At 46.0% G+C, this 11290-nt stretch overlaps 1 protein-coding gene across 2 annotated transcripts in view; it reads right to left on the bottom strand.

Annotated features, from left to right (window-relative positions):
- Positions 1 to 368: 368 nt before the first annotated feature.
- Positions 369 to 11290, bottom strand: part of shq1 (SHQ1, H/ACA ribonucleoprotein assembly factor) — a 74877-nt gene continuing 63955 nt past the window's right edge. For both annotated transcript variants that reach the window (XM_066665430.1, XM_066665431.1), the window contains exon 12: positions 369 to 1233. In XM_066665430.1, coding sequence (XP_066521527.1) covers positions 561 to 1233 — 673 coding nt within the window. In that variant the 3' untranslated portion in view covers positions 369 to 560. The remainder of the gene's footprint in view (positions 1234 to 11290) is intronic.

Below are 11290 nucleotides of genomic sequence, written 5' to 3'. Positions count from 1 at the left end.
TCTAGCTTTCAACGCTCTCCCAAGAGGGCGATGAGGGCTGCAGCTGACATTTCCTGCTGATATGAGTCTCCTCCTCGTTTATCGCCCGGTGACCACCCCTCGCTCTCAGACTTCCAAGGAAACGACAGCACAACTGAAACATGCTAATCTTCCGCTGGTCTGCGGCGAGCGCATAGTTCTCAACACAAACAGGAAGGGAGCGGATGAAATGACCGCAGAGATCCACATGCTGAGATAAGAACGAGGCCCTGAGATCTTTCCAAAGCAATGAAAGAGAACCTAAGCCATTACAGGAGTTTTAAGAGGACCTTTGTGTTTAAAGGCAACAAAGCCAAGAGAAGCACGTCAAGTTTGGTAGAAAATGGATAGAAAATATTTAATGTACATTTTAAGACCAAATCATGCGAATATAATGAAATGGAAATAAAGGGGGGGGGGGAGCAGAAGATCCAACAATATTCAATACATTCCTTTAAAGTGCTTGAATAAATTCAAGGAAACTTATTTTCCCAGATCCCAGATACTGTTTCCAATGCTTCACTTTCCAGATCCTCCTCGAGTCATTCATTTGGCTTGTCCTCATCATCACTGTCCAGTTCCTCTGTGTCCAGGATCCGTAGAGGGTTCCTACACGGCCGGGTCTCTAACAGAGCCTTGCTGGTTGCAGGTTTTGTGCTTTCTCCCACGGTCAGAGCTGCAGACGGCTGGGACTCTTCTGTGTCTGCCTCCCTCTCTCTGTCGCGACTGCTGGATGAGCGGGAGGGTAGAGGCACGTCCCCCTCGATCCTCAGCCCCTCCTCCACCCTCTCACTCAGCTCCTCGATCAGCCTTTTCGATTCCTGAGGGAGGGGGGTGCCCGGGGCTGCTGCATCCATCTTTGGTGAACTGGGGCTGGGCTCAGGTTGAAAGCAAACCCCTTTAGCCTCTCCTCCTTTCTCCCTCTCCTTTCTGCTGCTGGACTCTTCCTCCTCGTCCTCACTGCTGCTGCTGCTACTGCTGCTGCTGCTGGAGTCTTCCTCCTCTCCTTCACTGCTGCTACTGCTGGAGTCATCCTCTTCTTCCTCACTGCTACTGCTGGAGGTTTCCTCCTCTTTTTGCTGCCTCTTTTGCTCCTCCTCCTCCTTGATCACGAGCTCGGCAGCTGCTTCCAGAATGGCCAGCTCCAGGTCCAGGTTGTCCTTCTGCAGCTTGGTGTTACGTAGAGGATCTGCCAGGGCCAATATATGCTTGGACCTGAAGGGAGAAACCAGGAACAGAAAGACGATCAGATGAAATCAGACACCAATCACTTGCACAAATACTAGGAGACTAATTACAAGGACATATTAAAAGGTAATGAGGTTATATAGTTCATGCTTGCTCAGGGACACAACAATAACAGCAGAATCACACACCTTTTACACAGTGATAGACAACACAGCAGAACAATGAAATCTCCAAATCAACATGCTGATGGAATATTCTAGAAGACAAGACAAAACATTACTTTGCGGATTCTAACAATCTGCTCTGTTTACAGGTCAAAGCAGCGCGTCTCTAGCTTCAAGTCAGAGTCAGTAGTCAACAACGCTGCCTACAATCCTCCATTTTGTCATTTGACATTGTTCAGAGTCGCATGCTTAAAGTGATATACACACGGACTCCTTCGGACTCCAATGACAGTTATAATGTAATTTCACACAGGATTAACATAGCACAAGATTGTTTTTACAGTTCATTTTATAAACACAGGGTTAATAAAACCTGCCGCTATTTCCAGGATTTTTTTTTATAGCCTGGGATTACGTCTATTGCACTTTCCACATATGCACTTCAGCCCTCAGAGTTAACATGGAAGAGTTGTTTGTGTGAACGCAAGACACCTATAACGCTTGTCCTGTACTTTACCCGGACTCAGCTAGCACCCAAGTACAAACTCAGGTTAAAATCTGATTGAGTGCAGGTGTGAGTAGGACCCCTAATGTCCCGGAGTATCTGCTGCACAGGCACCATCCCATGCCTAAAGCCTGTATAATATTTCCCGTTTCAAGAACCCATGTGTCACTGAAAATACTCCTACATGTGTGAAAAAACACTCAGGAAAATCTCAGTACCCAATACTCCAGAGTTTCTACGTGAATATTGTTAATGTTTTTTTTTAAGCATGGGATTAATATTTCTGTTTTGTTTGATAGGATAGGATCAGTTTAACTTGGGATTATATGTCTGGCTTTATAACATAGGATTAATATAACATGGGGCTATTTTACACTGTGTATTTTACAGCAGGTAAAATCAAAGAAACCTTTACAGATACAGGAGCCTGCAGTGTCTAAAAAGACTAACACAATGAACCTGAACAGTACAGAAGCCATTAACAAATGGTGGTAAATTGCACTTCCCCTCCTCCCCATGTAAGAGCAGTCCCACACCAACAGCTCTCTGGGTGTGTTGAGAACAGCACGAGCGGTAACAAGGCAGTGGACCTTGTTTTGTTGGAGATAAAGTTCCTTTGTTTCCAGACAGACGCTGGTGGACTGTCAGACAGAGTTGGAGTTTGTGTGTGAGGAGAGAAGCCGGCGATGTTAGCATTCAACTCACAGAGCAGCTGTCTCCATGGCTACTGCTGGGAGAACTCTGCGGTAGCACTTTAGTGCATGCTTATCAGTCCTGCTCTCTGGTGGAGTAATTATTTTAGGACTGAGACAGCGTCTCTCTCGCTCCCTCTCTCTCTCTCTCTAAATTATTTGCCAAAAAACACAGATCATTCACTTGAACTCCTACTGGCACACACACACACACAATCTTACACGCTCCAAAAATCGCACACTTTTCCCCCTCATTCCCCTCCAAGCATTTGTGGACACGGCACATGCAAATGAAACCAAAACTGTTCCCAAGAAAAAAAAGCATGCTTGAAAAACCTGAATAACTTGGCCCTCGTTCATCCTGCATGCTTCCACAAAGAGTTCCCCTGAGGACAAATGCTGCACCGAACAGCAACTTTACAAAGAGGAGGAATCAACGACAATGTGCTGCATGTAAAGACCTTAACGCAGGGGGCCCCTGACGGCATGCATTATTCATGAGGCCGACGTGTCCGTGTCGCTGCCAAAACTCAAGTGGCTTCAACTGAGAGCGCTGAGCAGCTAGTGGTCTTCATCACCATGGTGATTAGCGGGCGTCCGGGGGTAGGTCGCGCTCCTGGGCGGGTTTGGGGTCGCGGGTTATTCTCCAGGGGAAGAAAAGAGGGCGCGTCTGAGCCGCCCCGTCACTATTGAGAGGACCCGCAGCCCTGGTGTTTCAATTAACCCACCGCTGAGAAACGAGATGCCTCCTTATTACGGAACAGGGCTAATGATCTCCCGCTAGCCGAGTGGAGGCGAGCTATTGAGAGTGGGGAGAACTGGGCTAATGCCTCCGGAGGAGGCTGTGTACACAAAGCTTCAGCCTCGAGTACACTGGCTCAGGAACCAGGAGTTTTGAGGATGTTGTAAGCAGTAGGGTGGGAGGAAAAGAAAAAAAAAACAACAGCTTACAGTGAAGAGACAGACTGCATTAGACAGAGAACTGCTGTTTCTGGTGTTTGTCTATGTGTTCATGTGGTGAAAGACAAAGTAAACAAGCTCTTCAACCCAGATCGGCAGGAATGCCTCCATGTGCAAACCTCCCACATCGTGTGAGAAGACCGCAGTCAACAGCCATCAAGAAATCTCTGGACTCGTGCAATCAATAACACCAACAGAGCTGGCAAACACAAGCCCTCTGACTATAAGGAGAACCAGTGAGACCTCTCAGAGCTCGTAGTCAGATATATGCAGGGTACATACTGCGCAGCTCACTGCTGAGGATTCTTCAAGTTCACAGTCGGATACGTACTGCATTATTCCTCAGAGTTGAAGTGCTGAGGCAGGATCAAAAACTCCATACCGTCAACGTCCTTCCAGGCAAAGTTGATTAAGAACTTCTTCTTCTTCAGAACTCTTCTTTCATGGCCCTCCAACCACGAGTTTCAGAAGATTCTGAAAGACAGAACAATCACCGCCATCCCATAAACACACCTGAAAGCAAGCGCGGGTCCTCCAGCCGAGTGTCTGGGTCCATAAAAAAACAGTGAGGAACATCCTGGAGCGACGTGGCTGCAGGAAGTCCCATGGCAGCAGCGGCACTTCAAACCCTCGCAGTATTCTCTTTCCCCCCGTGGGAAGTCATTATTGAGTTAGGGCTGCAGAGGCGTGCTTGTTTTCTCTTTCTCTCTCTCTCTCTCTCTCTCTCTCTCTCTGTGGTAAGAGAATGCATGCTTGTGGTGCAAACAAAAGCTCCTTTCGGGGCTAAGGATAATGTCATACACAATTCAGTCATTAGGAAGAGCACTGTTGTGGCTCGCCTTAATTAACCAAGGATGGGCAGCTTTCAAGGTTGGGGGAGAGTGAGTGAGGAGAGAGAGAGAGAGAGAGAGAGAGAGAGAGACTGTAGCGACAAGCACGTACTAGAGGCAGACTGTGAAAACTGAGGAGACCTTGATGTCTGGGGAAGGAGAGGGTGAACTTGCGGCAAATTACTCATCTTGTTCAAACTAAAACGCTCAGACACCTCTTCGTTAGGCGGCTTTAGATGCGCAAATCAAACACATATGAAGATGAATCGCACCTCTGTCTCTGAAGAACTTAATCACTCTCAGGACCGCAGGCTCACAAAGGCGTAGCAAATACCAAACATATTTTACATGTCTGATCACCTGCTTGTTTACATGGTCAACAAGGGCTGGGCAATCAGACTTTAAATCTTCAAAACATTAACACAACCGATCAAATTACCACACATCAAAACAGGATAGCACTAGAAGAAACCTAGTAAGAAAAAAATTCACTTATTCACGGCATGTACATATTCATTTGGGCATGAGGAGCCTGCCAACCCCCATATTGTAAGACTATACCAACCAATCTGTATCCTAGGTCACATGCAGAGACTTTAGAAATGTCCTGTCTCTCCAATCACAGAGCTGGACCTGTGTTTATGTGACAAGGTTCAACAAAGCAAAACTGACACAATGAACAATGAGATATACAGTAAGAGCACCGAGTAAAAAAAACGAGAATGAGAAATAAGAAAACAGAGCAAAAACTGTCAAAAACCAGAGCTTCTCCTCATTGCTGTGTGGGTCAGGGGAACAATGAGCGGCTCTTTATCATTTAAAGGAACAGGTGCTAAAACTGATTGCTCTGAACTGGGCTGTTAAAACAGGGGCAAATGCTGCTGTGGGGTTTGTTCCTTTTGATATTTTGACCACAGCAGGTCACAGTCATTTCATTAAGACCCAGAACTCTGCTTTGAACGCCATTATGCTATGGGATGACTATAATCAACATCATCACAGTGTGAAAAATCTGTAAAGCCTAATTTCATCACAAATCTGTATCACCATAATATGTTTTTGTTTTGTATATAATGCATATACATTGAATAACTGCCTCTGTTCCTTGCTGTAGTTAGCTCTGTGCATTGGGAATACACCTTTAATCATCCAAAAACTGTGGAATAATATTAAAAGTGCATATTTTGGATGCTGTCAGCTGCCAGTTAGTCCAGTCAAACAGTCCTGTCTGTGACAGACTCACATCCGAGAAATACATATTAAACACTTTTTTTTTTTAAATAAAAGAGCCTAAATGTATGAACAAGTCAAGTTTACACACAATTATACAACTTTACCCAGTGTTTGTTGTTGTTTGTTGTTGACAAGTCCTCGTTGCTATCACTCGTCTCACACAAATTTTATTCTGATATGGACAAACTGCAGCTCGATAAAAATGGTCCTGCTCGGGTTTGTGTATATTAACCCAGCTCTCTTGCTCATCCCCCTTGCACCATTTTCACAGAGGACAGCTAGCTCCCCCTGGGGGAGGTCTTTGGTAGCTTCTACAAAGAATCTCTGGCTTCAGTTCGCCTCTGCATAAACTATGAAAGTGTGTTAATGGGGTTACTCCATTAGCCCATTAAAGCATTAAATTTGATAGCTTAAGATGGCACGATGGTGATTCAGGTTGTGTCACTGCCACACTGCCTCAGGATCTTGCGGTCCTGGATTCGATTCCCCCTCTGGTGACTATCCATGAGGAGTATATTAGTAGCTATTCTCCACTGTCTCCACTTTCCACCACAGTCCAAAAACACAGTTTGGCAGGTCATTTGGCTACGTGAGATTGCCCACTGGTGTAAGTGATGCCATGTGGTAGTCTAACGCACCATCCAGGGTGTGTTCCTGCCTCAAACCCAGTGATTCTGACCCCACCGTGAATCTGACCAGGATGAAGATATATGATTACATACAAAATAGCTGTGCTGTAAGTGGCTATTAGCTTTTCCTTCCTTCATCAGTAAGAGAGTCATCATTTTAATCAGTGTGTTGCTTCACATATATTTGCAATATTCAAAAATTGAAATCAACATTTCACATTTTACATCTATATCATGCAACTCCAACAGAGAAAAACATGTATCTCGATTTCTGTCAATATTTATATTACATGAACAGACGCAGCTGTGCTTCACATTGTGACACGTGGACAATTTCTTGATGAATGAAGTAACAGAAATGCTCCAAAATTACATAAAATCATTCTTTTGTAAAGGTGCTATTTTGGAGATACGTTTTTCTTTGGAAAGTGACAATATAAAAACATTTTAAAAATTGTATCTGAAAACTGAAGGTATACAAATGAATGTACGTTAAAGTGAAGATTTTAATTTAATTATTTTAATCACTCTGACTGGACAAGAACCAAAGGGAACTAATAACAGCTAATTAAGTGGCATTAACTGTAAAGTGCCAAGTGTATAATAGCCCAGACAGTTTATATTGGCAGAGTGAGTCAAGTATTGACTAAGCGAGCATGCTAGCCCTCATGCTGAGAGCGAGTGTGATCCACTTATCCTCCCGAGTCCTGAGACTAAAATCTCTTCCTCTTACAGCAGTGGGAGGCTCAATAGAGCCCACTCCAACAACACTGCTTACAGTATAAAGCTCAAGAGATGAAGTGTGTGTGCTCTGGGGTTTAGGGACAGAGAGAAATGGGGATAGATATGATCGTGGATTGCAGATTACACAGTAACAGAGTGAAAATCAGTTATCAAAACTGGCCTGCAGAAGTCTTACACCTGAAATATGGGATTGTTCATTCATTCATATTCTGTAATTGCTTCATGAGGGGTACGAATCCCACCTGGAACCTTGGGCTGCAATGCAGGAAGACACCCTGGACAGGGACCAGTCCATCACAGTGCATCACACACCCACATAATCACTAACAAACTCACATACAGCTCTTGACAATTTCACACATTCACCCATTCACTCACACCTGTGGACACAGCCTTGGTCTTGTCATCTATTTTCCAGAACATGCCCACAGCTGGTTTAAATGGTACCCAGTGATGCATTACCTTCCACAGCTTTTGTAGCTGATGTTTTGATAAAACCTCAAAGAACTGCTACCTGAAACAAGGCAACATTAGTACTCCAACTGGCCTTTCAATTCAGAAGGCCATCTGAAGCCAATTTCCTTGCAAATTTGAGCAGCACCTACGCTCAACTTGAGATGTTTTCAGCTTGATTTCCTTCAGCGCTTCTGAAGACTTACATTTTAAAGAGAGACCTAGCCGAAACCCTCAATTTTCCCCCAGTTACCCACAGTAATCTGACTAAACACTACCTGACAATGCATGATTCCAGCCCCGGAGGGTGGCCTGTGCGCTTTACTGAACCCCAGACTCACATGTTCCCTGCGGGCCACTGTCTTTGCAGCACACTTGGGCTACTGTATAGAAGCGCCCATCCCTTTGGCGTAAGTCTTGGCTGGTCACCAAGTTTTGGACAATGGGCCGTTTCTCTCCACTCCAAAGAATGGGTCCGCTTCAAGCCAAACCCTGGAGTACAGCTCCGACAGGTTGCCATGGTTTCCTGTCGGAATCTAATTGAGCCAATTTAGGAGTTTGGACACAATCTGAGATGGTGAGGCAAAACTCCCGGAGAGGACACGCGGGAGACCACTCTTGTTGAAGCACGAGGAAAACAGAGGCTCATGTTATCTGGCTGGCTGAAGCAAGCTAAAGAGGATCCACGCTGGAGTTGCTCCAACAGCTTGGATGAGGGGTAAAGATAAGAAGAGAGCAAAAATGAAGTGCTGGTTGTCTCTCCAGTCTGGCACTGTTGCTGGGAAGCCTTGGCGTCTGGACAGCTCACTAAAGCCACGCTGAAAGGAATAGCAGTGCATGAGCGTGCCTCTAGCCTCTGCTTGTTTTCTTTTGGACGTAATTGATAGCAGAGGTTCCACCACCGCAAACCGTCTTCCAAACCAAAGAACACACTCTAAAGAAGGGGGCTGCGATGTTAAAATGTAACAAGTACCGAACGCCTGAAGGTCTGTCAGTCACATCAAGCTCTACCGCTAGTTTGCACTTTGTCTTGACAGGCAAATGCACACATCCCAGAGGTTGGAGATGACAGTCTGAAATGCTACATGACGTTTAAAGCTTGACTAAGAAAAACAAACAGCGAAAGGCAGTTCTTTTCTCCTTTCACACTTCTTCAGACAGTTTCCTTTCTTTTCCTGCTTAAAGCTGAGGACATTGCTTCTTTGGAAGTCTCAAGTAACTTTAGAGTTTAAATGAAACAGCTTTATATAGTGGCTGGAAGTCCAACAACATTGTGGCGGCATTCCAGGCGTGCAGTGGAGAGACGAGAATTGTGGTCGGCTGTCAGAATGAGCGAAGGCATTTGGAGAACCCCGTCAGTCAAAAGACTTGTGTGCACTCCAGCCACTTTGTCCGGTTTCTGATGGGTGGAACCTCATGGCATCTTAAATCACTCTGAAGCGTTTTACGAGGATGTAAATCTCAGCCAGCCTTTGCAGTTGGCGAGGGCTGCAGGGATGACTCGGAGAGTGTAAACGGCAGTCGGATCGCAGACAGACATCATAAATAATCTGGCGAGCTCACATTCATTAATCCCCGCGTCCATTGCTAGTGGCTGATTGTGTCGGACTGGTGACGAGAGACTTAGAGAGCCACTGCACAAGTGCAGGGGATCAGATAACGACTCTAACTGAAGCATCTCGCGCAGATAGCTTCCCACGCTGGGCAGAGGAATTGCTCTCTGAGGACGGCGTAGCGAGAGCGAGAGACGCTGCGTTTAAATAATCTGTCATCAGATCTGTCAGGAGTTGAAAAGCCTGCCACAACAAACCTAGTAGGATACTAGAAGAGTTGCCTATGCAAACCAGAGCGGTGGGGATTTGATGAAAAGGACCGCCACTTGAAAAGAAGTAGCGATGTCTCTCTCTGTCACTTTGCATGACAAGTGGGGCCCGGCTTTAAACTACTTCCACAAAGGAAGAGTCGGCTGTACTGTTTTCACGGCGGCTAAGTAAGGTGCTGGAAATCGATTCACAGCGTGATGTAGGACAAAAAGAGGAAGAAAAGGAACTAGACAAGTCTCTCTTCCCTCGTCAAACGCCTCCAGGCAAACTCGACTGAATAACCTGAGGGCCTGCAGAACACTTGTCTGCCAGATCTTGCTTACATATGCCAGTATAAAAACCCCCAACAATAATAAATAAATTAATAAGGGCTGTGGGTTGTTTATTGACCCGAAGGAGGGTGACCGGTCAATGCAGTCCACACTCCGGACGGCAAGCTCAGCGATCAATGAAAGGTAGGCAAGAAGACAGCAGGTAAAGTGAAGCTGACATTTCGCTCCAAAGGCCTGGCAAGCATCCGGACGAGGAGGGGATGGGGAACAGCAGAAAGCTTCCCATTCAGCCATCTCATCTCCTCGAAAAACTGGGCGGTTCAGGCAAGACTGATTGAGTTTTCCAGCAAACTGACAGTGGAACTCTTCCATGTGCTGTGGGCTCAAGACAAAGCTCTTCTGTGTTCCCCTCCCTCTCGTTCTCTCTCTTTGTCTGCGCCCAGATAATGGGCACATTCTGAGTCGCTCAGAATGCCGCTGTCGATTTTTACACATCTATTATTAATTGGCCATCGAAGCGTTTTTCTTTCCAGAAAATCTGCACGGGACAGAAAAAGATCTGGAAAAAATAATCCATCAGGCCTTAAGGTTTTTTATCGTCTGCATCTAGGCGCTGGGCCTATAACATCAGGCTTGCTTTTCTCCACTGGGCCCTTTACACACACACACACACACACACACACACACACGCACACACACACACACACACACGAGTGTACGACTTTGCCTGAACACTAGCCAAGGGCAGTCATAGCTTATTACTGACAGGCTCACTGGCTCACATTTTTGACATGCAATGATTTTAAAATATCATCAGAGTACGAGGATGTTATGATTGCTTTTATATTCACAATGGATAAAATGTTCAGCTCTGCACAACTTGCTTCACACTCCTCCATCTTTAATTATTTAGAAAACAGTTTTTAATGCAAGTACTAATAAAATAGGAATACACTCTGGAGGGGCCACTAGTCCTTCACAGGGCAACACACACTCACACGTTCACTCACATCTACAGACACTTTTGAGTCGCCAATCCACTTACCAATAAGTGTTTTTTTTTTTTTTTTGTGGACCGTGGGAGGAAACCGGAGCACCCAAAGAAAACCCACACAGACACAGGGAGAACACACCACACTCCTCACAGGCAATCACCCAGAGGAAACCCACACAAACACAAAGGGAAAACACCACACTCCTCACAGACAGTCACCCAGAGGAAACCCATGCAGACACAGGGAGAACACACCACACTCCTCACAGACAGTCACCCGGAGGAAACCCACGAAGACACAGGGAGAACACACCACACTCCTCACAGACAGTCACCAGGAGGGAACCCACGCAGAGACAGGGAGAACACACCACACTCCTCACAGACAGTCACCCAGAGGAAACCCACACAGACACAGGGAGAACACACCACACTCCTCACAGACAGTCACCTGCAGGAAACCCACACAGACACAGGGAGAACACACCACACTCCTCACAGACAGTCACCCGTAGGAAACCCACACAGACACAGCGAGAACACACCACACTACTCACAGACAGTCACCTGGACGGAACCCACACAGACAAAGGGAGAACACACCACACTCCTCACAGACAGTCACCTGGAGGAAAACCACACAGACAGAGGGAGAACACACCACACCCCTCACAGACAGTCACCTGGAGGAAACCCACACAGACACAAAGACAACACACCACACTCCTCACAGACAGTCACCCGGAGGAAACCCACACAGACACAAGGAGAACACACCACAGTCC

Source organism: Hoplias malabaricus, chromosome 3 (genome assembly GCF_029633855.1).
Source record: "Hoplias malabaricus isolate fHopMal1 chromosome 3, fHopMal1.hap1, whole genome shotgun sequence".
NCBI classification, from domain to species: domain Eukaryota; kingdom Metazoa; phylum Chordata; class Actinopteri; order Characiformes; family Erythrinidae; genus Hoplias; species Hoplias malabaricus.
Note: the sequence above shows the minus strand (reverse complement) of the source record. Positions and strands in the feature narration are given on the sequence as shown.